Consider the following 25,026-nt stretch of genomic DNA (forward strand, 5'->3'; position numbering starts at 1 on the left):
TAAGCTGGTACCACTGCAGCAGAAACTTCAGTCTGGGCTTGCACCTGAGCCCCTCGCACACCCCCGTCAGGCACAGAGGGAGAGGACCCCCGGCACAGCCATGAGTAGCATCGCCTATGACCCCTACTACTCCACCTCCTCGTACCGCCGCTGGTACGTGGAGGGAGCCCCCCGAGGGGCCGTGAACAGGGGGAGGTCCCGCTCGGTCCACTCCTCCCACGCCTCCCCCCTCTCCTCCATGACCTCCCGGCTGCAGTACTCCTCCCCTGGCCGGATGCTTCACTCCTCCTCCTCCGGCGCCTCCTCCTCCCAGGCCTACTCCTCCGTGGAGAGGGAGCTCAGCCAGGCCAACCAGGTGAGCTCCGAGTTCCGCACCGTCCGCACCCAGGAGAGGGCCCAGCTCCAGGGCCTGAACGACCGCTTCGCCGGCTTCATCGAGCGCGTGCGCGACCTGGAGCAGCAGAACCGGGCGCTGGAGGCCGAGCTGATGGTGCTGCGGCAGAGGCACGCCGAGCCGTCCCGCCTGCGGGCGCTGTACGAGCAGGAGGCGCGGGCACTGAGGGCGGCGGTGGACGAGGCGCGGGCCGAGCAGCAGGCGGCGCTGGGCCAGCGCGAGCGTTTGGAGCAGACCCTCTGCTCCCTGCAGGCCCGCTACGAGGAGGAGATCCTGGGCCGCGAAGAGGCCGAAGGCAGGCTGATGGAGGCCCGCCGCGAGGCCGACCAGGCAGCCCTGGCCAGGGCCGAGCAGGAGAAGAGGGTGGAGAGCCTTCTGGATGAAATGGCCTTCCTGAAGAGGCTTCACGAGGGGGAGGCGGCCGAACTTCAGGCCCAGGTTCAGCTCGGGGCCCAGGTGGCGGTGGAGTCGGAGGCCACCACGCCTGACCTATCGGGAGCTCTGAGGGACATCCGGGCGCAATACGAGCGGCTCGCAGCCAGGAACATGCAATCGGCGGAGGACTGGTTCCGCGGGAAGGTGGGCTCTCTGACGGAAAGCGTGGCCCAGCACAGCGATGCGGTCCGAAACTCCAAGGATGAAGCCGGGGAGTATCGTCGCCAGCTCCAAGCCCGTCTTCTGGACATCGATGCTTGCAGAAGCCTCAACGAGTCCCTGGAGAAACAACTGAACGAGGTGGAGGACAAGCAGAGGGGTGAGATCTGCGCCATGCAGGTCAGTGGTGGTACTGCATGTTCACATTTTACTGTTCAGCGGTATATGACTGTTAAACACATTTTGGCTTTAAAGAGATATTAAGTGCTATAATTTTAAGTTATTAAGTATCTTAGGGGTGCTGACTTCAAAGTACATATAAATGCATACGTTTTCTATTTGATGGCTAGCACATCATTGTTTTGTTTTATCATTGTCCTCCGATGCCCTTTGACCTTCTGTATTTAGGATGCAATTGGGCAGCTGGAGAATGAGCTGGGAGGCACCAAGCAGGAGATGGCTCGTTACCTGAAGGAATACCAGGATTTGCTCAATGTCAAGATGGCACTGGACATTGAGATAGCTGCCTACAGGTAGGCTGGCCAACACATCTGAAACACATATCTTTTTGATCCAACATTTGTTTTCTCATCGAGTCACATTATTGAAACACATTGATTTGGTTCTCAATCGTGTAGGTTCAAGCTAAGTTTGTGGTCTCACACCTTCGCAGGAAGCTGCTGGAAGGGGAGGAGTCTCGCTTCAATGTGGGAGGGGCCGGAGGTGTGTCCAGCATGTACTCCCACGGCCTGTCGGCCCCGCCCTCTTTCGGTCGCCCAATGATGTCCATGCATTCAAACTACAGCTCTGGCATCTCCTATCTGATGACCTCACGCCTACTCAGCTCCTCCTTCACCACCGCCGAGGACATCATCTCCGCCAGCCTGGCCCAGAAGGAAGAGGCCGGCCCACCGGAGGAAGAGGAGGAGGAAGAGAAGGGGGAAGAGGAGGAGAAGGCAGAGGAGGCCGACGAGGAGGAAGGAGAGAAGGAGGGGGAGGATGAAGAGGAAGGGAAGGAAGGAGGCGAGGAAGAGAAGGATGACAAGGAGGCCGGCGAGGAGGCCGAAGTGACAAAGGAGGGAGAAGAAGAAGGTAGGCAGACATGTCTTCTAAACGAGTTTAGATTGTAGGATGCCATAAAAGGAAATGTTAGAACTGTGTGTGGCATTGTGCCAAAAGAAAGACCGAATGACGACTGTCTCCTTTCAACGCAGGCGGTGACGAGGCCAAGGACGAGGAAGAAGGTGCCACCGAGGATGGCGAGAAAGAGGAGAAGGAGGAAGAGAAGGATGAGGGAGGAGAGTCCGAGAAACAGGCCGAGGAGGCAGGAGAGCAAGAAGGGGGAGAGGAGGACAAGGGCGAGGCCAAGGAGGAAGACGGAGGAAAGAGTGAAGAGAAACCAGATGACAAAGCACAAGACAAGAAAGACGAGGGAAAGGCAGATCAAGCTGAGGTCAAAGGTGAAAAACCTACCGAGGAGAAGAAGGCAGATGAGTCTGAGAAAGCCAAGGCTAAGAAGTAGTGTACAAGAGCCAGCAGACAGTCTAATTAAAACCTCAGCTTGATAAACAAACAGTAGAAACACAATTGCTCTCCGATCAAGGTGCTCAACACAAGAAGTACAATAAAGTCCTATCGAACCATAGTTACTTGCTTGCTTTCTGAAGTTAATAAAAGCCTGGTTGCACAATTTCTGATATGTTTGTGAGGAAATGCAGACTGTGTGAGCGTGGTTTTGGACATTCAAATAAATACTATTGAAAACAAAATGACTGTCTAATACATTTTCTTACGTGTCACTGTGGAGGACTTTAAAATGACTGAACTGGAGGTCTGTTGAACCTGAACTGAATGTTGCTGATTAACATGCAACTTGCATATTAGGTGAAACACAATATTGACACAGTCGAGGAAGTCTGAACTTTATATATATATATATCTTTTTAATGATTAACAACTAATTGGTTGGTAATCCACAGAGGCTTTGTCAAAACATTATTATTTTTGTTAAAAAACACTTGACGTGTCAAAAAACAAGATATTCGCAGAGTTACCACATGAAAATGACCAAATATATCACAAATCCATGTTTAGCTATTCCAAGAAGAAAAACAGTCTGTAGAATTATGTGGCTTTGCTTATTATGAGCCATGAGTTATAAGAAAGAATACGATTTTCAAAAATATAATTCAGCTAGGTTGCATTGACAAAATGCGATGAAAGATGCTTACTTACGCCAATGTAAGGATTTGTTCACTTGGGGAAGGTTGTATAAATTCATGAAAACGAACTATTTATATATTTAAATGTATATATGTTATTGGTAATAATTGTGTGCGTGTTATTAAAGTTTACAAGTTATAGAAGCAAAATGTCTAAATAATTCTAAATTGACCAACTGAACCAACTTATTTCCTGTGTAGTACCTAGCCTTGTGATACACTTAACTGTGAAGGCTACAAAGAGAAAAACATCTAGTTTAGGGAGTGCAACTTGCCATCTGATTTACCATTTGTTTTTGTTTATCTGGAATGCAAGTGTACACAAATAATGCATGCGAACAAAGGGATAGAAATTGAGGTCCTGCGCTGTCCATGGTGCTGAAATGAACTTCCAAAGGTCCTACGACACCGTAGTGCAAAACATTAGAATTTCGAGCACAAAGGTATAATCACGACACACTGATGCATTCCTGCTGCTTCCTGTTCTGAGGGAACCTAAGACCCAGCTGCAGCGATGCAGCTAATTTCCCCCGGGGCAGTGAGAAACAGACCGAAGCAATCTCAGACGGTTCTCTGACCATCCATACAGGGTGCGAATTACGAGGGAGTTTGGGGGGGGCTGACCCCCTAATTAAGACTTGGACCCCCCCCCCCAAAGAGGTAAAAACAACAGGTCAGGGGGGTCCATACATGCCCTGGAGAAGAAGTTGACCCCCCCGATTGTCATTGTATAATTCGCACTCTGCATCCATAGCCCCAGACAGATAGCGTCTGCTCTCAGTCGAGGGGGTTTTGTGGCATCTGAGACTGTTTCATGATACATGGCAGATTTCATGACTTCTGGCAGAGGAGTTGCAGCATTCAGCACCTGATGTGAAAGCTGATCTGACATGATCAGCAGTCACAGGGTTCACGGCACTCAAGACTAAAACAGACTAAGGTTGTCGTGTCAGTCACTAGGTACTATTAACACTAATTAATACCTACATAATTACTTCGTTTCGTAAATGCCTGGGATTGTATCTCCTGCAACTATTCGTACGATAAATCAAATGCATCCTGCATAATTGAGACAATGTTCAACCTTGCCTTCTTCGTATGTAGGATTGTGTACTTTGTATCTGGACAGACAGTAACGTTGTTGCCAGACCAGCACACTAGAGCCACAGAAGACTGGAAGGTCAAACGAGGACAAGCAGCGGAGGTGGCGTACAAACATGGAGTGCATCAGCTCAGTCAAAGAGGACATGTTGTTTAATCGGACACAACGACACGATATCTTACTAAATCTACTTTCATGGATGAAAAGCTGTTGCTTTACATTTAGTCATTTAGTGAAACTGCGGTGGTTTGACTGACTGGCCTATTCCTGACTGATGCTTCTGTTCCTTTTTATGTATTAGTCTTCTTATGCTGTGACATATTTTGAATTTGTGTAAAATTAGGTTTTATTCGATTTTACATAGTGATTTGCATGTCACATTGTATATAAATAGTAGATTATGTATGTTATGGCTCAATTTTAAATATACTGTACATGAAAGTATGTTATCCAGAAGTATGTGCATATTGTGAAAAGATGTCTATGGAATATCCCATGGAAAACAAGACATGATAGTTACTGAACATTTCAAAACAAGACACCAAAGTTGGTATTTTTGTATGACATTTATTGAGTAAATGCGGCTGGGAAACTGTTCATAATGAGTAAAGAGAAGGGATCGCAAACAGTAGCACCTCATTTATGTTCGGTATTTAAATTCAAGTTCATCCTATGCATACAAGACTGTATGTGTGCGCTTTGATACAGTAGGTTTATTTTCATTTGCACTCTTAAGGTAAACATAATAGACACTGATAAAAAGCATGTTTAAGGCGAGGAGTTTCTTCGGGTTATTAATGCTTAAGTTGCTTTAGTTATGAGTATGAGCATTGCACCATCAACGCTGTCATTCGGTTTTCACTGTACATTTGTGGATAAGTTGCTTGTTGTTTTTTGGCTCAGTTGGCGACTTCAAACTTCAAGTAAGGCTGCTTCTTCATATCAGTGTCAGTAAGGGAGACCCTTCCATTGGCTTCCCTGCTTTTGAACTCAAAAACACAATTAACTAAACAAACATTTCTCTCACTCAACAACCGACTTACTGTATACATGTATTCTCTGTACGCACTTTGACCCCTTCCACACAAACGAGAGGATGTTAATCCCCCCCCCCACACACACACACATTCCCTCCCTTGAGTTAACATGCAGATGCCCCCACTCATAAACCATCTGGTGAACTGCAGAAAGAAACAAAGTCAAAGAGAACGGCGACCTCCCTTTGTCCTTTCTGCATCTGCAGCATCTTGAAGCTTTCACTCGACATGCAATTTTAAGCTTGGACACCTCCTATGGCTTCTCTCTCGGCTTGTTCACGAGTGGTTTTTATCTTTATTACGTTGCTCTAGCTGCATGAGTTATTTGTTATGTTATTGGTTCTGTGGGTTGATTTCTCCTCTTCGCCGTCGCACCTCGAGAGCTCGATGGTCGGGGGCGTGGTCACTCAGTCTCGGTCACAAGCTTGGTGACCTGGGTGGATTGCTTCTCCGTCTTCTTGGAGGTGACGAGTTTCTCCTGCATCATCTCCTCGGCCTCCTTCACGGTCTCCGTGACCGTGACGGACTTGGTGACGTGCTGGGCCCCGTCTTCCGAGGTGGTGATGGTCTCCACGGTCTTGGTGATCACCACCTTCTGGTTGGGGTCGTCCTTCGCGGGGCTCTCCTCCTCCACCCCGTTGGTGACGGCGTCCTTTTCGTCAGCCTCTTTCTTCGCCTCGTCCTTCTTGTCCTCCTTCTTGTCCACGTCGCCGTTCATGGCGGCGTCTTTCTTCTCGGGCTTCTTCTCGTCCTCGGAATCGCTCTTCTTGTCCGATTTCTCCTCTGCCTCTTTGGGGGCTTCCGCTTTAGAAGCGTCCGCTTTGGGGGTCTCGCTCTTTGTTGGGGATTGGGCTTTGGGGGAGCTTGCCTTGGGGGACTCAGACTTAGGGGACTGAGGTTTGGGAGAGTCCGACTTGGGGGACTCAGACTTAGGGGATTCAGGTTTGGGAGAGTCCGACTTGGCCTCCTCTTTCTTCTTGGGCTCCGATTTGGCCACTTCGGCCTTGGGCTCCTCTTTCTTGGCTGCGGGCGCCTTCTCTTTGTCCTCCTTCTCCTCCTGTCCCTTCTTGTCTTCTTTCTGGCTTTCTACCTTCGCTTCGTCTTTGTCGGCCTCCTCCTTCCCCTCGTCCTTCTCGTCTCCGTCTTTGGCTCCCTTGTCACTGCCCGCATCGTCGCCTCCGTCTTCCTTGTGTCCCTCTTCGTCTCTTGCATCGCTGGCCTTTTCCTTCTCGGGGCTAGCCTTCGACTCTGGAGCTTTGGCGCTGAGAGCGGTCTCCTCGACGCCTCCCTCTTCCTCGGCGGCGCCTTCCTCTCCCTGGCCTTCGTCGGCCTCGTCCTTGTCCTCTTCCTCGTCTCCTTCTCCCTCTTCCTTTTTCTCTCCCTCGTCGCCGCCCTCTCCCTTTTCGTCGGCGCCGTCTTTCTCCTCGTCCTCCTCTTTGTCGTCGGGCGCGCTGGCACTGAGTTTGGACTCGGAGGAGGCCACGACTTCATCCTCGACCTCTTCTCCTTCGGGAGCATCTCCTCCTTCTTTCGGCCTCATCCTCTGCCGCGTCCTCTTCGTCATCTCTTCCATCTCCAAGTTTGGCAGACAGCTCCTGGGCGATCTCGGCCAGGGCCTCATCCATGTCAGAGTCGTCATCCTCCACCCTGGTCTCCTCGATGATTTCTTCAACAAACTTGTGCTGGACCTTCAGTTTGGAGGGTTCAGACTTGGACTTCTTTGAAGTCATGGCCTGGCGATAAGGGAAAGTGCTAAAGTGGGTTTCCTCCCCCTCTAAGAGTTTCCTGCATTGAGAGTAGAAAAGGACACTTCATAAGTTTAAAACGTTTCAAATCAACAATTAAAAGTCTACAAACAAACAGACTGCTCGAAATGTATCTCAAATAAAATGTCAGTGAAATGCATTTCTGATTCCCCATTTTCCTTCTGGAAGCACAACGAGGAGTCTGGGTCGTCATACCTGTATGCGGCGATCTCGATGTCGAGGGCCATCTTGACATTGAGAAGGTCTTGATATTCCCTCAGATGACGCGCCATCTCCCACTTAGTGCCCTTGAGCTCATTGTCCAGTTGGTGGATGGTCTCCTGAGAGAACACAGTGAGAGACACAACCTGAACGGTTAGCACAAAAATACCCCAAGGTGACATCTTACTGATGTATAAAGCACCTTGAAATATTGACGAATCGCACCCTTCCACACAGCTGCTGTCCAAACTCATTTCAGAGGAAAGCCAGATGTAAATACTGTTAAGTTTGCCACTGCTCTTGACCCATAAGGATGTGTTACTTCAAAGTCAACTGTAAGTAATAATTGACCCTATTTAAGATTTAGCTGTAAAATCTAAATAAACCTCTCAGCCCTTTACAGCTACATAATTCGTTTTCTGTGAATTGATTCTGACGCAGTATATTTTGGATGATGCAGTGGTTTCTTAGGGTAGTCCCTGCACTTGCTCAACAGTTATCCTCGAGGTACTGTATCTGTGAGGTGAAACGAGGACACAGCCAATGAACGCATCGACCTGCATCTCTGACGCAACCGCAATAAAAAAGAAAAAAGGAAAAAGAAAAGTCTGCAGCATTGTGTCACCCCTTAACCGCTAGTGTAGCGTACAGATTTTGCCAAATCATCTTACGATGTTGAGCATGGCTTCCAGTGCCTGGGATCTGAATGTCTTATGTCATTGTTAGACACAATTGTATTAGTAAAAAAAATATAACAAGTTGGCTATTGACGTAGCCTATCAATTTACTTCTGTATCATTATAAATCGATAACAGTATACATGAACAATGTTCCGTGGCGTATTTCTGCAAGTAATCAAGACTACTGCGTAACAACCATATAAGAAGATTAAGCTGCAAAAGCTGGGATAAATAAAAAGTTGGCAAATGCGATAACTATTATGATTCCAGAACCATAAACTGCATAACTATGTTTAAAAATGTAATACACACATGACTCACTCTTTTCCATGAATTTAGATGCAAAATTGAAAGAAAATAATTTTAATTAAATAATAAATAAGGCTTTCATACCTGAAGGCTTGAAAGGTCGCTGTTGTGGCGGTCCTCGATGTCGTTCAGCTGCCTCTCCAGTGACTCTCGAGTACCACGGACAGACTCCAATTCGATGGTCTTAGACTGGAGCTGGCGACGGTAGTCGGATATTTCGTCACGGGCGGACTTAATCGCGTCCTTATTTTGCTCTGCAGCTTCTGTGAGCTTGGAGTAGCGGCACATGAACCAATCTTCCACCTGCTGCAGGTTCTGGTTAGAGTGCCCCTCAAGCTGCGAACGGATCTCCCGGAGTGCTTCGGTGATGTCAGTCTTCTGGAAGTCTTTCCTATCCATAGTCACCTGTGACGCTTGCACCTCTGCAATTAGCTCGCTGACTTCTTCCTCGTGGTTGTTACGAATGAAGGCAATCTCGTCCTGTAGAGACTGAACTTTCTTCTCCAACTCGGACTTCATTAATTCGGAGTCGTTCATGTCCTTTTTAAGGACTCGAATGATGGCCTCCGTCTCCTCCCGGATGCGCGCTTCCTCGTCGAAGCGGTCCCTCAGTCGCTGGATGTCCTCCTCGATGTGGTCCGTGTCGAGCTGGATTTGAGCCTTGTCATTGTGGATCTGCTCCAGCACGGAGCGTAGCTCTTGGAGCTCCTGGTCATAGATGTCGCCCAGCTGGGATTGCGACACCTGCTTCTGGCGCAGTGCTTGGATCTCTGCCTCGATCTGCTGGTTCTGCTGCTCCAGGTAGTGCACCTTGTCGATGTAGCCGGCAAAACGGTCGTTGAGTCCCTGGAGCTGCTCTTTCTCGTTGGAGCGCTTGTAGTCTCCGTTCAGGTGGGAGGATTGACCATAATCAACGCTGTCGGCGGAGCTCATTACTGTGGAGCTGTAGGTTCTAGCTACCGGCATGTTGACGCTCCTTTTGTAGGAGGTGGTCATTGCAGAGCCCGGGCTGGTCCGGGACCAGGACTGAGAACGAAAGCCGCTAGACGGGGTGCCGCTGGAGCGGCCGTAGCTGGTCCTGCTATCCATAACTCTTCTAAAGGGACTCCCTATCGTGTCCACCGGGTAGCTCATCCGGCCTGACAGGGTGTTGCGTGTGCGAATGGAGGGTGTGTGAGGTGGAGGCTTGTGGCGAGTGTGTGTGTGTGTGCAGGGTGTATGGCTCTCAGCGACTGAAGAACCACAGTCTGCCCTTTATATATGCGAGACGGTATCGCTAGCAAAGCAAGCAGGAGCTGTTTTAACTGGCCCATTGATCGAACGGAGGGGGGGAGGGGGGGAGGGGGGGAGGGGGGGAGGGGGGGGGGGGGGAGGGCGGGGTCTCATCCTGCCAGACTCCCTGTGGTCGGAGGTCCCATTCAACAGCACCACGTGGGTGTATGGGTGATCTTGTGGAGGAATAGTAATTGAACGCCAAAATAAGCAGAATCCAATCATCAGTATGATGTCCCAAGTATATATCATGATTAGCAGCCACATGGTAGAATAATAGTCCCGACTCTTTGTTTATGGTATGGGGGGGGGGGGGGGTCTTTATACAATGGCACATATCTTTATATTGTAATATCCCCAAACACTTGACAGACATAAAAAAAAGTTCAAGAAATGTTGATTTTTTAAAATTGTTGTTAACAGTACGTGGTAATGGAATGGTTTTCCTTTTGTCTGCAAACCTTACAGAAACGCAAACTTTAGCTCGAATTAGTCAAGGCGACCGTTTCAGTACCATGGACAGCGGCTTTGCAGAGCCAGGACAAAGTTCCTAAATGATGTAGCTCATAGTAGACATGAACGCATACGGACTTCTAATGATCACGACTGTTTAGATCAGTGGAAAGAATGAAACAAACATCATCCTATGCTATTGAGTCAATATAACCAGAACGAGGTAAAGTATCCATACCTAATTAGTCAAATATTGACGTGCAAGTCAATGCTCAGTAATGGCTTGTAGACTACTAGTTGACACCAAAAATAACCGTTCGAAGAAATTACCACCAGGCTAACTTCTTAGCTGTATACAAACATAAGTGATGCGAGTCTGTGACCATCTTTTTCCAACAGAGTTAATTAAGTTCCCTTTTCCTTGTATTTAAATTATGTCTGCTTTTATATTAACAGTACCGCTGCGTGTATATTTACATTTCTCATAGTACATAGATGACTGCTCACCTGGCTGTAGTTTTTGAGAACACTTGACATAGTCTCAGTGGTTTAAGAATGAGTTTCCTTTGAGAGATGTCTAATGTCTGTGCCTGCATTTTAAGAAAATACTTCAATAAACAATTTGATTCTGATACAAACACATAGGGGGAACTCCAACTTTTCAGTATACATACAGTAGCCCACCTCTTATGAATTTAGGAAGACCTTCAATATGGCAAAGCATTTTTTATTTGTCACCCAGTCTCAAAAAAGCTTCTGTGTTACTGTTGTGTTTAAGAGTGCATCCCCTTTTGGAATAAGCTGGTTCCCAACATCCTTTACAACAAATTGTATGAAGTTTCCAAATGGCAGAGCATTGCATAGTATGCTTTCAAGAGCCTGTGAGATGGAAACTTTGATGTCTCATCCTTGCATGTAGACTTCCAGTCAAACTGGCTACTTTGTGTTGTCAGTCTTATTGATCTCCTCTAAGCTGGACTCTCCTTTGAGTTCATGGAGGTTCATTCAAACCCTTTGGCTGCTGCAGCTGCAGTTACCACACCCCTGAATAGCTGCCTCAGAGTTGGACCAATCTTACAGGGTGTCAAAAAACTAGTGTGCATTTGGCAAAGGCTTCAGCCAAAAGAAATTGGCCTGCAAAATGTAAATCGAATGAATTTTTTTATTGAACCTTTCCACAAGTTGCTTTTGAAAGCCCCTTTTTACAGCACAATCATTAGAGGACCAAGTGTGAACTTTTCAGAGATTATATTAAATGTTAATCACCGATCTGTATTCTGCAGTCTCACTCATTGTTACCTGTGAGCAAGCCTATGTCATCAGAGGGTTAATGTTAGATCGTAGATGTGTGGGACAGAGAAAGAGAGAGAGGTCGTTTCCGAGTCTCAACAGGACTGTGTGTGAAGGTCTATGCAGTTTAAAGAGATAACCCCAGCTAAATGGTAGTGGCCGTACAACTGGCCAGACACTCAGCCGTCAAGGTGCTTTTGTCTGGTAATATGGGGTGATGTGATGACATTTTCCTCTGGAAGGGGAGGGTGGGGTTGTCCTTTGAATTCTGTGCCGAGTTCCAACGCACTGCAGAAGGGTTGGAGAGCTTTCAAGTGGCACTGCAGCAGAAAATGGCTCCTCACGCAGCACAGCACAGCACAGCTTGCATTGCCCAGCCCAGAGCACAGCACAGTGTGCATAGCCCGGCCCAGAGTCCAGCACAGTCTGCATAACCCAGCCCAGAGTCCAGCACAGTCTGCATAACCCAGCCCAGAGCCCAGCACAGTCTGCATAACCCAGCCCAGAGCCCAGCACAGTCTGCATAACCCAGCCCAGAGCCCAGCACAGTCTGCATAGCCCGGCCCAGAGCCCAGCACAGTCTGCATAACCCAGCTCAGAGCCCAGCACAGTCAGGGCTCCCCCTCAATTACTTTCTATAGCCCATTGACCATCACTGCAGGCCTATAAACTCCTCTTATCCCTAAAATATCTGATGTGTTTGGCTAGGGTGCGTTTTTTGCCATAGGAAGGTCATTCCAATGTCTACACATTCCCTTGTAAACTAAAGCCACCAAGGGAGACAGAGACAAGGCAATTGGATATATATGGCTAATCAATACATGAAGCAGTGTGATTGATCGACCACTGACTGTGGCTAACCGGGTGTGGCATGACAAGAGACAGGTAAAGAAATGGATCGGGTGTCCTAAACCTCAAAGAGGATATTCATCCAAATCTGTGGAAACACAATCTCCTGTATGTGCTGTGGTTAGCTCAAAGTCAGACATGGTTAATCGTAGCTGTAGTGTGTAGACAGCCTGATCTATGCAGTTGTATGTATTGCACCCACTACAACTGACGTCTAGCTCAGAGTTCATGTGAGGACTCTACTCTGTTTGCTGTGTGTGAGCCACCGCCTTGGGATGCCAGTTACACGGCTGGCCATGTTTTATTCATGGTCTTACACAGCAGGCACCAGCTAAAGAGAGAGAAGAGAGAGAGAGAGAGACGGTGTAGGGGACTCAGAGAGAGATGTATAGCCAATCCCGATCCAGAATCCCACTTGTGCAGTGTGTGTGTGTGTGTGTGTGTGTGTGTGTGAGCAGCAGCACAGTGCCAACAGGGGGAGGGGGATCAAATGAGGACACATGAGTAACGATCCACGCCATGGACCAGGGCCAAGCTGTCCTCAGACGCACAGCTGAGCTCAGACTCCCACACACATGCTCAATTGGGTTTTACAGGGAGAAGAGGTTAAGACCAATTATGTACCACTGGCTTCAATACTATCATAATGAGTATTATTTTGTTGAGATGAGTAATAAAACTTCGTCCCAAGCAGAATAAAAAAATAATCCCTTGTATAGGGTCACCGCCCAATGTGCTTGAATCCTACATTTTTTATTATTATTTTATCTCATTTTGAGATGAATGCAGTCTTACTAGAGAGTAAACATATTTTTGTAAAAAATATATGCATTAAGTGTATATGTAGTATATGTAAGTGTAATAGTAGGTGTTAGTTTGTTGACTGACTGCTTATAGTGCAGTGTTTGTGTGTGTGTGTGTGTGTGTGTACGTGGGTGAAGAGGGGTGGCAGGAGTGGTCCAAGGTCAAGGACAGACTGTCCGACTATGTAAGTGACCAGACAGTCACAGACCGTAAAAAACATGCAATAACCGTCTGTCCTTCTCTCTCTCTCTCTCTCTCTCTCTCTCTCTCTCTCTCTCTCTCTCTCTCTCTCTCTCTCTCTCTCTCTCTCTCTCTCTCTCCTCCCTCCCCTCTCCCTCCCTCCCCTCCCTCCCTCCCTCCCTCCCTCCCTCCCTCCCTCCCTCCCTCCCTCCCTCCCTCCCTCCCTCCCTCCCTCCCTCCCTCCCTCCCTCTGCAATAACCGTCTGTCCTTTTTTTCTCTTTGTCATCCTCTCTCTCTCTCTTTCTCTCTTTCTCTCTCTTCTCTCTTTCTCTCTTTCTCTCTTTCTCTCTTTCTCTCTTTCTCTCTTTCTCTCTTTCTCTCTCTCTCTCTCTCTCTCTCTCTCTCTCTCTCTCTCTCTCTCTCTCTCTCTCTCTCTCTCTCTCTCTCTCTCTCTCTCTCTCTCTCTCTCTCTCATAGACACACTGGCAGCCTTTCTGTCTCTGTCGCGCTCCGCTGCATCTGACTCCCTATCCTTTATGCTCTCGTTCGCTAGGATAACATAATGACAACGTTTGTGAATCAGTCTGGTATGACAGCAATGACACCTCTAACTGCCCTCATCACATCCTACATTGGGTTTGTTCCATGAACTCTGTACGGGCTGCCTCTAAATGGCCCTGTGCTGCTGCATTTTACCAGCCAGCTACAGAATGAGATCTCCCGCTGTACTGATGTGCTGTACATGTCAATATTGACATCAGTGGAAGGTAAATCTTTTGGTTTTATGTGCCACCGAGGTACAGTTACGTGATGGATTAATGTACACATTGTAAATCTGTGTGGTAAGTATTCGGCAGTGATCGCTGAGGTGAGCGAAGCTGAGTCAGCTGATAATCCTATGGGACAGCAGATGTCAGGGCAGAGTGGCTGGGTGTGGCTGGTAGTGTTTGTTTAGGAGGGGAAACATGTAACCGTGGAGAACACGGCTACAGGGATGAGGAGGGGGCGTGAGGAGGCAGAAAAGGTGGGAGTCGTGGGGGAGCCGGGCTGCAGGGGTGACGGTGAGGGGGGCGGGAGTGATGTCATATCGCGCGTTTGGGGCGTGAGGGTCCATGGGAAGGGAGAAGGGAGGGGATAACTACAATAGGAGCTGCAGTTTATCTGCAATGCATCAGCATCCTTCTCTATCTCTCTCTCTCTCTCTCTCTCTCCCTCTCTCTCTCTCTCTCTCTCTCTCTCGCTCGCTCGCTCTCTCTCTCTCTCTCTCTCTCTCTCTCTCTCTCTCTCTCTCTCTCTCTCTCTCTCTCTCTCCCTCTCTCTCTCTGTCTCCCTCTGTATCTTTCTTCCTGAATGTGTTAGTGGATGCAAGACATTCTACTGACAATGGCTCTCTTGGGACAGCTGAGTTGCCACACAAATGAAACTCGTTCACATTCCGCCCACCTGGGGAATGAAACTCCTCCATATTCTCCAACTGGATTATAGGAACTGGATTTGAGTTGGGGCTACCATACTATACTATACTTTACTATACTTTGGATATTATAGCTTACACTCTCTACAACATTGTTTCTCTGTTCTAAAATATTTGATCATCTCAGCCCTTCAAACTTCACCCAAATCCCATTGATGGAGAAACAGCCCGTTTTAGACCAGTCCCATTGCCATTTCTCTATAACCAACTCAGCCATACTGCAGCTGACTCATTGAATAGTCATTAATCATGTTCTAGGGAACGTGAGCTGTGCCAAGATGTTTTATCCACCATCACCAACAGTCATCGGGATGTCCTAATGGTTCCCTAACACATAACCTTTCCTCTCCCCGTTGATCCATTCCCCTTCAGGTGAATATCTCCCCTCACCACCTTTACTGTAATACTTCGTTTGGTCTCCATCGAGTCTGAACCCCCCACGTGCAGTACCCCCACTCCTCCCTCACCGGGGAATGTGAAAGGCTACGTGAATGTCGAATGTGCTATTTTACCAGTGCTCCAAGAAAACATTGATTCAGGGTCATTAGGGACTCGTCGACTCGCCTTGACGGTCGGTCTAAAAGGGTTGTGAGCTGAGATCAGCAGGATTTTACATCTAGGATGGATGTGAATGACTGCCCTGCAGCCTGCAGGCTGAACTGATTAACTCTTTAGCGTGTGACTGGAATCCGGCGTCATCGGGTTGCATTCCTCGGCAGACTCTTGAACTCTCTCGCTCTCGCTGTGGTCTGCTCCTCCTCTCCACCTCTTTTATCTCCATCCCACCATCACCCCATCCTGCACGTCTAACAGCCACAGTGGTTTTCTTCATCCTTATACTAACTTTTTTCCCTTTTTGTCTGTTCTTCCTCCACTCTTAGGCCCAAAGGGCAATGATTGACATGAAAATGTCACTTTTGTGACAACCCATACTACTAACTACTATAGGTATTGCTATGTAATCACACGGTTGTCAATTTAACCTCACTGTTAAGTTTTGCCCCCTTGTTTTTTCTGTCAGTTTGCTTGACAATATACAGACATCACAATTTCTGCCGAGTCACTCCCATCCTGCAATTCTCTCCCCTCCCAGCCCCAGTCCTCTCCTTGTCTCCTCTTGTTTTCTGTGTAGCTGTTGCTAGGTTTACTGCAGTGAAGCTATGATTTTCATCAGGATATACTTTTAGGACATATATGCAAACCCTTGGTGGAAGAGTTTGGGGAGTCGAGGAAGGGATGGAAATAGGGAAGAAGGGGGGGGGGGGGTCACAAGATAGAGGGGAGTGATGGATGCTCCTGACTGGAGATTAATACTGTGTTCCAACACTTCCTTAACAGCATACTTCAACTAACTAACTTCAATCTAACTTCTTTTTAGCACATACAGCCCCTATACTCATAGGGGTATTCAAATTCTAAATTCAGCCAGATACGATGCCTCATTGTCACCCCTGTTGGTTCCCCAAACATAAGAAATTGAGATGCAATGAGGTGAGTTTGATCACATTTTTAAGAAGCCTTTGTTATTCAACTCATTTAAATCAAGTATTTATGAAACTTAATTATATATAATGAGCTACTTTGCAATATAGAGTATAGTACACATTAGTTATATAATGTACTCAGGGAGGTAAGGATTCAGGGTCAGTAATTTTGTGAGGGTTCAGACACACACACACCAGATCTGTCTAGTAAAGCCTGTCCTGTGATTGCATCCCTGCCTTCTGAAAGAGGGGCCAGGATTCTGTGAGTCACTGAGCCCGCCGCTCTATCCTCCTGTGCCCAGCTGTGGGAGGGGTGAGTCAAGGACATGCCTCAGCGCTGTCCCAGACACACACACACACACAATCCCCGGTCTCACATGAGGATTTCCAGCCATCAGCCACAATGTGGTCCTATGGCATACTGTATTATGTGAAGAATGATCTTCATACCCCAGTGTAGCTGTATCACCCATGACTCAGCAGTTATATTAAAGGGCGTTGAATAATGCGTATGTTCTGGAATGGTTCTTTCTTCTCTTTCTCCCTCTGTGTCTTCCGGCCAAGGAATTGTGCTGTGGCTGCAGGTAGCCTGTTTGGTGCAGGAAAACTAGGAGTCATTGATAATGGTGCAGCTTCTTTGCTTCAGTGTGCTCCACTTGCTTTCAGGCGATGTGCTTGTGAGGGTGTTCGCTTTCAGACCAGGTCGGAGTCCAAACACACTGCCCCCTGCTGGCCTTGTCATCCGCGTCCAACGTACAAAGGACACGTGACCAGCATCACCTCATGACTGGAGTAAAGATGCCCCTGAAACGGATCAAGGTTGCTTCATGTTTGGTTGGCGAATCAAACCGGGCCTACTTTAATGAGCCCTTCAGTTTTAATGTGGCTCAAGGTGTGTCAGGTATTCACTGTACCTCTATTCTAACTGTGCTGCCGTCCGAGGTGGGGGTGGAAGTGAGCCAGCTTTTTTATAAACACGACTGAGTCATACTGCACAATACCGCATCCTCCCTGTAAAGCAGTCACTTAGTTCCGCTTCCAACAGCAGTGATTTTCCACCCACGGTTTGTGTAACTAATGTTTTGAAGAAGATCAGATGTGAGATGTGCAAATCTATCCAACCGGGGCTTGCAGTTTTGTCTTCGGCTGTCTTGAATGCGCTAAACAGATATACTCACCCACTATCAGACAGCTATGATTTCAACAAGTCTGTCCTTGGACATGAGTTCTAGTTAGGATGTTCACAGTCAAGAAGCAGGACTCTCACAATAAGGTGTTTTACTAGTGGGTTGAAGAGTGCTAAAAATAGCTGTCACGGGGAACTATTTAGCCAGTCTCTGCAGTTTCCACCTCATGAATTATGCACACTCCCTAGGTCAGTCATTACTTATCACCACTCACTGTCACATAATTCATGTCCGACATGAGAAACCTGGATATTCAGCGTCATGATAGAGGACACATTCTCCTATATTCTGATACGGTTGGGTCAGTGTCTCTTCCAATGTGTAATCTATAGTGTTTTATATTGTCTAGCTAGAACAGGGGTTGGTTAGGATGAGTGTGATGTATAATACCGGAGCCAGGGCTTCTCTATAATCCTTCCTAACATTATCTTAAAACAGCTAGCAGTATAACTCTCCCCTCATCCTCCTGTACCTCTCAATACGTTTTGGTCTGTATCTTGGTTTCCATAAAAGGGCGACAACTTCCTGCTGTATGAGAACAATTGTCTCTTCAATAAGACCACATTGTAGTTAATAAAACATTATGCGGTACGGAGGTGCTCCCAGAAGGAATGAGTATGGAGACACTTACAAATAGCAAACTTTTGATGTCTCATTCCCTTTGATCCTCTCTTTCCTCTCAGTCAGAATGCCTCCCTGTCTGCAGCTCTTCCTCCTCCTCCTCTTCCTCCTCCTCCTCCTCCTCCTCCTCGTACTTATTTCCATCCTAATGTGAAGCCAACGCCCAGTTTCTGCAGTACTGCGTAGTCGCTCCCTCTCCAAAATTCTGGGCACCCCCTCCCTTTGCACCCCTCTCCCGTCTTGTCTGCATTGAGGTGCAGAGGGGGAGGGAGAGGAGAGTCAATCACGAACTCAAAGGTGCACTCCACAAAATGCATTCCCCATGTACCTATCCTAGACTGTATATAAATACTTTCTGCACTATCTCATTATACAGTCAATGGTACCTATGCAAGCTAACTTTGTACCAGGCACACGACTTGTTGAAGTGTTGAGGCTTAGTGAGTCAATCAGTCAGGCAATATCTCAGTCAGTCATTCCAGGGTTCGAGTTACGGGGGGGGGGATTGGGTGGGTTTGAGCCCCCTAATTAAGACTTGGACCCCCCCAAAAGAGGTCAAAACAACAGGTTGTCATCGTATAATTCTCACTCTGAGGCACTCGTTTAGACAATCGCCTCAAAACTCGTTGAACATTTGCTCTCCTTTAGCTACACTGTTTCATCAGTACTCTGAATAAGCCATTCTCCACACACAATCTGTCTGGCAAGGCACCACCAAGAGCTCCTTAACCTGCCTCGGCATGGAAAGGTAATTGCGATCTGGGGAGAGACCAGACTGAGACTGCATCATGGAGGGAGACTGAGTCATCAGAGAAGGAGGAGAGAGATAGGGTATATTAGAGACGCAATGATATAAATGGATCACTTAATCCTTCAACCCGACCAGAACTCAGAGACCTTGGCCAATGACGGAGAGTCCTGCTTGTCTCTTGCTGTCTGCCATGTCTAAATGACTAGGAGCAGAGAGAAAGCATTCAAGGACAAGGTCAAAGTAGAAGTACTCGATCCAAACCAAGTCTGAGGTGAATCCATGACATATTGTCGAATAGGCCTCCAAGAGATGAATCAATCCGACAACATACTGTATTTCATGTGTACTGAGGCTTAATCTATTCAACAGTGTATTCACAGGCACCATTTGCAAAGCCCCTGCAAAGGAAACACTGACTGTAACGCAGTTCTTGTAAATAAAGACGAAAATGGAGTCAGACGATGTGCATTGATCGGCAGTATGACTAGGAGCAGAGAGAAAGCATTCAAGGACAAGGTCAAAGTAGAAGTACTCGATCCTAACCAATTCTGATGTGAATCCATGACATATTGTCGAATAGGCCTCCAAGAGATGAATCAATCCGACAACATACTGTATTTCATGTGTACTGAGGCTTAATCTATTCAACAGTGTATTCACAGGCACCATTTGCAACGCCCCTGCAAAGGAAACACTGACTGTGACGCAATTCTTGTAAAAAAAAAGACGAAAATGGAGTCAGACGATGTGCATTGATTGGCAGTATGGCTCAAACCTGCTCAGCGGAGGCTCAGAGGAGGCTGCTGGGTAATGGAAGGCTGAGAGGTCAGCAGATTTCTGGGCAGGACAAGTTACGAGGGGGCTCCATAACAAACATAGACATGGAGTTTAACAGGGTGGGACAGGTAGGATTGTCCCCCCCGAATGGCTTTCTCATAGAATGGAAGTAAGGACTGGAGTCCTGTAAGACTGATTTGCAGGCTATGTAATCCCCGGCCAATGAAAAAGGAGACAGTGTTTTGAGTGATGCAGAATCACTCTGTATACTGGTCCCCTCGTCAGCGTTTGAAACAGAAAGAGAGATGTGCATTATTCTTTACCTTGACAGGAAGCTGGTCTGCAGTATGGGTAGTCTTGGCTTCCACAATGGTGACTCTGAAATAAATGTTGAGGGTCTGCCAATTATTAGTGCCCCCAAGCACTTTAGTACTTACAGAATGGCTACACCATAATTCTTGATTCTAATGAATGATAGGTGGTTCATAATGGATGAGTGGTCCAAATGAGCTTGTTTTACACAGATTGACTTATTAGAGGATAATAGCACATTTTTAACAGTTGAACGAATTATTAGTTACAGGGGGAAAAATCATGTGATGGACACAATTTATTGTCAGACAATCAAAATATAGTGTTTTGTTGGATTATTTTAACAATGACTTGTTATTCCATTATTGAATGCTAAAACTATTCTTTAATAATCGTATGCCTATCAGTAGCCTATTTTGCTGTACATCTCTAGACGTGGATCTCTGTCCTTATATTTTACTGCCACCTAGAGCTAAGAGGTGTAAAAACAAAGTACCTGTACAAGAGCATGAGCATCTATATATCAAACGATGGTGTGTACATTTCACAACTAGACACAAACAAAAATGTTTGAACAATTTACTTCCAATAGGCTATCCTATGTGGTAAAAAAAGATCAATGTTACTCAGTTGTAACATTGACACAACGTCGCACAAAGGGACATTTTAGACACGCGCTAACAGGGCAACAATTGGGGTCCTACCGATGTCAACACGGAAAACATGTCTAGCTAGTGAGCTAGATCCCAACGTGTAACTAGACATTTCAGATGTAGAAAACGAGTACACGTGTATAGTTGTTAAACCTTTTATGCTAATATTTTAATATTTGATTGAATGTCAGCTAGCTAGTTAGTTTTCTTTTTGGTAGCTTAACGATAGTTGAGTAAGCTATCGAACGTTAGGCTAAGACTTTCCGCAAGATTCGTTCAGTAAGAAGCTAGCTGGATACATTGACCAACGTGCAAGTACAATACACGTACAATTTGTTAAAGTAGTGTAAAATCCTTACAATGTGAGACACGTTGACTAGCTAGCTAACGTTGCATAAATTGTAATATTTATTTTGTCTTGATAAACTTGGCTCAGGTTCTCGGTTGGTGTTGTTGGTAAATATGGGTCGCTCCTCCAAAGATAAGCGTGATATCTACTACCGCCTGGCCAAGGAGGAGGGCTGGAGGGCCAGGAGCGCGTTCAAATTGCTGCAACTGGACGAGGAATTCGGACTGTTCAAAGGCAAGATCAAATCAGCTACATCCTTCCCCCCTCTCAGAGTTGATTAGCAATACATTTAAGCTAAATACGCTAAACATTTTTGTAGCTTGAAACGTCTCTAGATGACTACTTTTCGCATCTGTATTTCTCCCAGGTGTCAGGAGGGCAGTGGATCTGTGCGCTGCACCAGGCAGCTGGAGTCAAGTCCTTAGTCGTAAACTCAGGTTCGGTCATCTCCTAACTTTTCTGGTTCTAGCACTGGCTTACATCAGTATAAATATGGACACACGGATAAGGATGGGATTTGTATGTGGTGATTTGACAGAGGAAAAGAGGAAGGGAGTGAGGAAGTAAGGAGTGAGGAGGTGAAGATTGTGGCTGTTGACCTCCAGGCTATGGCCCCACTACCAGGGGTTACACAGATTCAGGGAGACATTACCAAGGTACAGACTGAACTCTTATCCCCAAACCATTCAGAGAACAAAATGCATGTCATCAAGGGCAGAGGGAAGGGGATGTGTGTACCATCATGAGATATTTTGACACAATTTCTGCAGTGGTACTGGAGACTGACAATATTTCTCTTGGGTTTTAGATATCTACCGCCCAGGAGATAATCAGACATTTTGAGGGCCAGCCTGCAGACCTGGTCGTGTGTGATGGGGCACCAGATGGTAAAGATATCTCAGCTAAATTGTTTGTTTTGATAGTAAATGTTTTCATTTCAGAGACCAAAACATTGACGTCCTCTTCTTGGTTATTGTCTTGTTTGTCACTAACAGTGACGGGACTTCATGATGTGGATGAGTATATTCAAGCTCAGCTCTTATTGGCAGTGAGTACATGGATGAAATAAGATTCCATTTGAATTCTCTGTAATTCTCTGACCGTTATTTATGACATTGTAAAAAGTTTCCTCTTTCTGTATCTGTCCTAAGGCTCTAAACATTACCACACATGTTCTGAAACCCGGAGGGACGTTTGTGGCCAAGGTAGGGATTGTTAACGGCAGTTTCGTTTGTTGTAAAAAGAATTAAGCACTCGGAGGTCCTACAAATCTGTTGCTTCCCTCTGGTTGCGGTGCAGATATTCCGGGGTAAAGATGTGACCTTGTTGTACTCCCAGCTGAAGATCTTCTTCAGTGGTGTAACTTGTGCCAAGCCGCGCAGCAGCAGGAACTCCAGCATAGGTGAGCTGGACCTCACGTCGTGGGTGATTCAGATGCAATAAAACCACCCAAAGTCAAGGCTGTGACCCAGAAGGTCATTGGCAGATTTGACAACTCTTAACAAGCGGCTTGTAGACGGACGAAAATGAGGTGACCTGTAACCGACCGTCTCTCTATCCCACAGAGGCGTTTGTGGTTTGTCAAAATTACTCTCCTCCTGAGGGCTATGTCCCCAACATGTCCAACCCCCTGCTGGACCACTCATATGGTAAATACCTACACAAGTGTCTTTTATCCCAATTCAATGTGTTGTCATGGTAAATGTTGGGAAATGCTGACGGTGTTTTCCCCAAACTGCTCAATAGAAATTATTTTAGATATTTAACTCAAAGGAGATAGTACTGAGGGACAGTTAGGGTGATTTGTTTTCAAAATGTTTGAAATGAAATCTAGCAAATATGTGGAACAAGTGTATTATTCCATGTTACATGGTGTGTCATTTAAGTATCTGACACTGTGCAATACTCTGGATCTTAATCTCGGTCTGTGTATCTCAGATGTAGATTTCAACCAGCTAGAGGGGCCGAATCGGATCATTGTTCCTTTTCTGGCCTGTGGGGATCTCAGTGCATTTGACTCCGACAGAACCTATCCACTCCAGGTACTGGTGCCCTCATTGACAGAAAAGTTGTTTCAATTTTGAGTTTTTGTAAACAATACATCATTGACAAGAAGGCACTATTCTTGTGAAGTTCGAAAAAGTACTTACAATTGATATATTTTGCTTCTCAGCTGGATGGCAGTAAAGAATACCAGTACACGCCCCCCACCCAGCCCCCAATTTGCCCACCCTACCAACAGGCTTGTCATTTGCGCAAGAATAACCTATTGGCTAAAGAGGATTCCCCTTCCCTCCCATTGGATGAAGCCTTTTCCTCCATGGAACTTTCAAGCCATCAAGGAGAAACCCCTGCCCATTCATCAGCCTCCTCGACACAGAACACTGTCAAATAACATTACAAAAAGGTTCATCAAGATACATAGTACTGTACATGAGTACGTTTTTAATTTCTTAGATTTCTCAAACAATAAATCGATTTTACCATTTCCTTTAATTCATTGTTAAGTCATTTGTTAATTGTGTTTTTTTTTGGTTGCAAAGTGAAGGACCTTGTGGGTTTAGATGTCATTATCAGACGCTCTTCAGATCCAGAGCGACATGTCGATGTCGTTTAGCAACTTACGTGTCGTGTTTTTGGTGGAACTGGATTTGGGTTGCTTGGTTTGATGTTTTCTGTGAAATTGCTTCTGGGCCGCAAATAACCATGGCGAATCGGCGATACTAGTCATAAATATCATAAATAGACTTCAGAGAGACGAGACTAGCGATGAGGGAGAACAGACGTCGGCACCAATTGCGGCACAAAACCAAGTGGCTCTCATGGGCACCTTTCATACCAGAGTTATTATATTTATAGAATAGTTTCTGTACATTCCGTTCCATCACTATGCTGAAACCTCATTGTGTGGTCAGGACTCGAGGCCTTGGTGAACTGCAGGGCTGCAGCACCTGAGACAGCAGGACGTGCTTAGAAAGTCTGTTTTATATCCGATGGCAGGTTTACTTACTTTAATGTTTCTTTTTTTTATGTACAGAAAACACTGTTTTCTCTCCTACAAAAAAAAACGTAAACTCTTCCTCAGGTTTTGTGAAAGCTGGCCAGAAGCAGCATACTTTTTGATAAATCAACAACAGACATCTTTAAAATGCTTCATTACAACGTGAATACTATAGATATCAAGGCTAGAAGTATGATTGAAACTGAACTTATTTTAAGTATATATGGCATGTGGCAAGCAGATATAGCTAACAGACCAATAGAGACAATACATTACATACATTATCCAAAGTAACAAACCAATAGTGCATACAAAGAACTAATGAAGGTGTGTGTTTGTGTGTGTGTGCAGTTGCAATGATCAGCACGCCCAACAGAAGATGTCTACGTGGGGAACAGACATGAAGATGCTGATGTCAGAGCTGTGTTTCAGATACAAACTTTTAACCACAAAAACAAATGTTTCATATCCTCCAGACAACATTTCTCTGTTTGGAGACGTTTTCTCGAGACAGTTTGACATGAGCCAACCACAAACAGACCAGAGGTCATTTCATTTTGGCCTGAGACACAGTTCATTGCCGAATAGAATAATAGTAGTCTGGTGAAATGTACCAACACGAGACGCAAACTTTATTTTGGGGCGTTTTACATTTACATGTATGCATTTAGCAGACACTTTTATCCAAAGCGACTTCCAAAAGAGAGCTTTACAAAAGTGCATAGGCCACTGATCATAACAAAGTTTTCAGTCTGAGACGGGAAAACAGTTGTTTCCAAGATGAGCAACATGGAAAGACTTAAAGTTAATGGTATGTGTTCTACTTTAATTGGGTACATGTTTTACAAGCAGATAGTCAAATGCATAATAGATTCATTTTACCAACAGACCCAATTGGAATAACCAAGATCCACGTGGAAAACACAGGTGTCGATTTTTGGACACTTCGGTGTGTGGCGAAGGCTGGAGAATTATGCAATTTCTACCTAAATAACATTCAAGTATTAATAAAGGAAACACCATTCCAACGAGGTGTGTGTGTGGAGAGAGTGTCCAAGGAGGTGCTGTGGAAAGAGAGGATGATGAGTTCTGAAGACGTTTCCTTCTCCTGTGAGGTGAAACTGGAGGTTAGGGATGAAGGCTCTGGGTCTTCGTCCTGTGAACCGTATAACTTCACTGAAAAAGGTGAGGTCTCAAAGAAAAGATCACTTTATTGATGTAAAATCAAGATTTCATCACAAAGTATGCTAACTAATAGATCTG

At 46.1% G+C, this 25,026-nt stretch overlaps 3 protein-coding genes across 6 annotated transcripts; 2 read left to right on the top strand and 1 right to left on the bottom strand.

Annotated features, from left to right (window-relative positions):
- LOC136964202 (neurofilament light polypeptide-like) lies at window positions 1–2,747 on the top strand. The gene is made up of 4 exons (XM_067258205.1): window positions 1–1,168; window positions 1,397–1,521; window positions 1,662–2,080; window positions 2,203–2,747. Exons 1-4 carry the CDS (start codon window positions 101–103, stop codon window positions 2,508–2,510), a joined length of 1,920 nt encoding a protein of 639 aa, XP_067114306.1. The 5' UTR covers window positions 1–100; the 3' UTR covers window positions 2,511–2,747.
- A 2,121-nt stretch (window positions 2,748–4,868) lies between these two features.
- Window positions 4,869–9,523, bottom strand: nefma (neurofilament medium chain a). The gene is given in 4 exon segments (XM_067258204.1): window positions 4,869–6,877; window positions 6,879–7,134; window positions 7,311–7,435; window positions 8,390–9,523. Coding segments are annotated over 4 exon segments (2,556 nt in total). The 5' UTR covers window positions 9,440–9,523; the 3' UTR covers window positions 4,869–5,752.
- A 10,947-nt stretch (window positions 9,524–20,470) lies between these two features.
- LOC136964294 (tRNA (cytidine(32)/guanosine(34)-2'-O)-methyltransferase-like) lies at window positions 20,471–23,258 on the top strand. 4 transcript variants are annotated; one of them, XM_067258359.1, is made up of 11 exons: window positions 20,471–20,739; window positions 20,850–20,996; window positions 21,130–21,199; window positions 21,301–21,418; window positions 21,571–21,649; window positions 21,758–21,810; window positions 21,914–21,967; window positions 22,062–22,164; window positions 22,328–22,411; window positions 22,701–22,804; window positions 22,936–23,258. In XM_067258359.1, the coding sequence occupies exons 2-11, from the start codon at window positions 20,876–20,878 to the stop codon at window positions 23,155–23,157; spliced, it is 1,008 nt and encodes a 335-aa protein (XP_067114460.1). In that variant the 5' UTR covers window positions 20,471–20,739; window positions 20,850–20,875; the 3' UTR covers window positions 23,158–23,258. The 4 variants fall into 4 exon arrangements, with proteins under 4 accessions (XP_067114460.1, XP_067114459.1, XP_067114458.1 ...); XM_067258358.1 differs by having other exon boundaries at window positions 20,471–20,728; XM_067258357.1 differs by having other exon boundaries at window positions 20,471–20,724.
- Window positions 23,259–25,026: the final 1,768 nt, after the last annotated feature.

The sequence above is a fragment of the Osmerus mordax genome, chromosome 20, assembly GCF_038355195.1.
Source record: "Osmerus mordax isolate fOsmMor3 chromosome 20, fOsmMor3.pri, whole genome shotgun sequence".
In the NCBI taxonomy this organism is placed as follows: domain Eukaryota; kingdom Metazoa; phylum Chordata; class Actinopteri; order Osmeriformes; family Osmeridae; genus Osmerus; species Osmerus mordax.

Excerpts from the sequence above, each read along its gene's own strand:
- LOC136964202 (XM_067258205.1), top strand. The coding sequence starts at position 101 with ATGAGTAGCATCGCCTATGACCCCTACTACTCCACCTCCTCGTACCGC. Across the intron at positions 1,522-1,661 it reads ATTGAGATAGCTGCCTACAG|GAAGCTGCTGGAAGGGGAGG; the intron begins GTAGGCTGGCCA and ends ACACCTTCGCAG. Across the intron at positions 2,081-2,202 it reads AAAGGAGGGAGAAGAAGAAG|GCGGTGACGAGGCCAAGGAC; the intron begins GTAGGCAGACAT and ends CTTTCAACGCAG.
- LOC136964294 (XM_067258359.1), top strand. The coding sequence starts at position 20,876 with ATGGGTCGCTCCTCCAAAGATAAGCGTGATATCTACTACCGCCTGGCC. Across the intron at positions 21,968-22,061 it reads GAGGGACGTTTGTGGCCAAG|ATATTCCGGGGTAAAGATGT; the intron begins GTAGGGATTGTT and ends GTTGCGGTGCAG. Across the intron at positions 22,412-22,700 it reads CCTGCTGGACCACTCATATG|ATGTAGATTTCAACCAGCTA; the intron begins GTAAATACCTAC and ends TGTGTATCTCAG.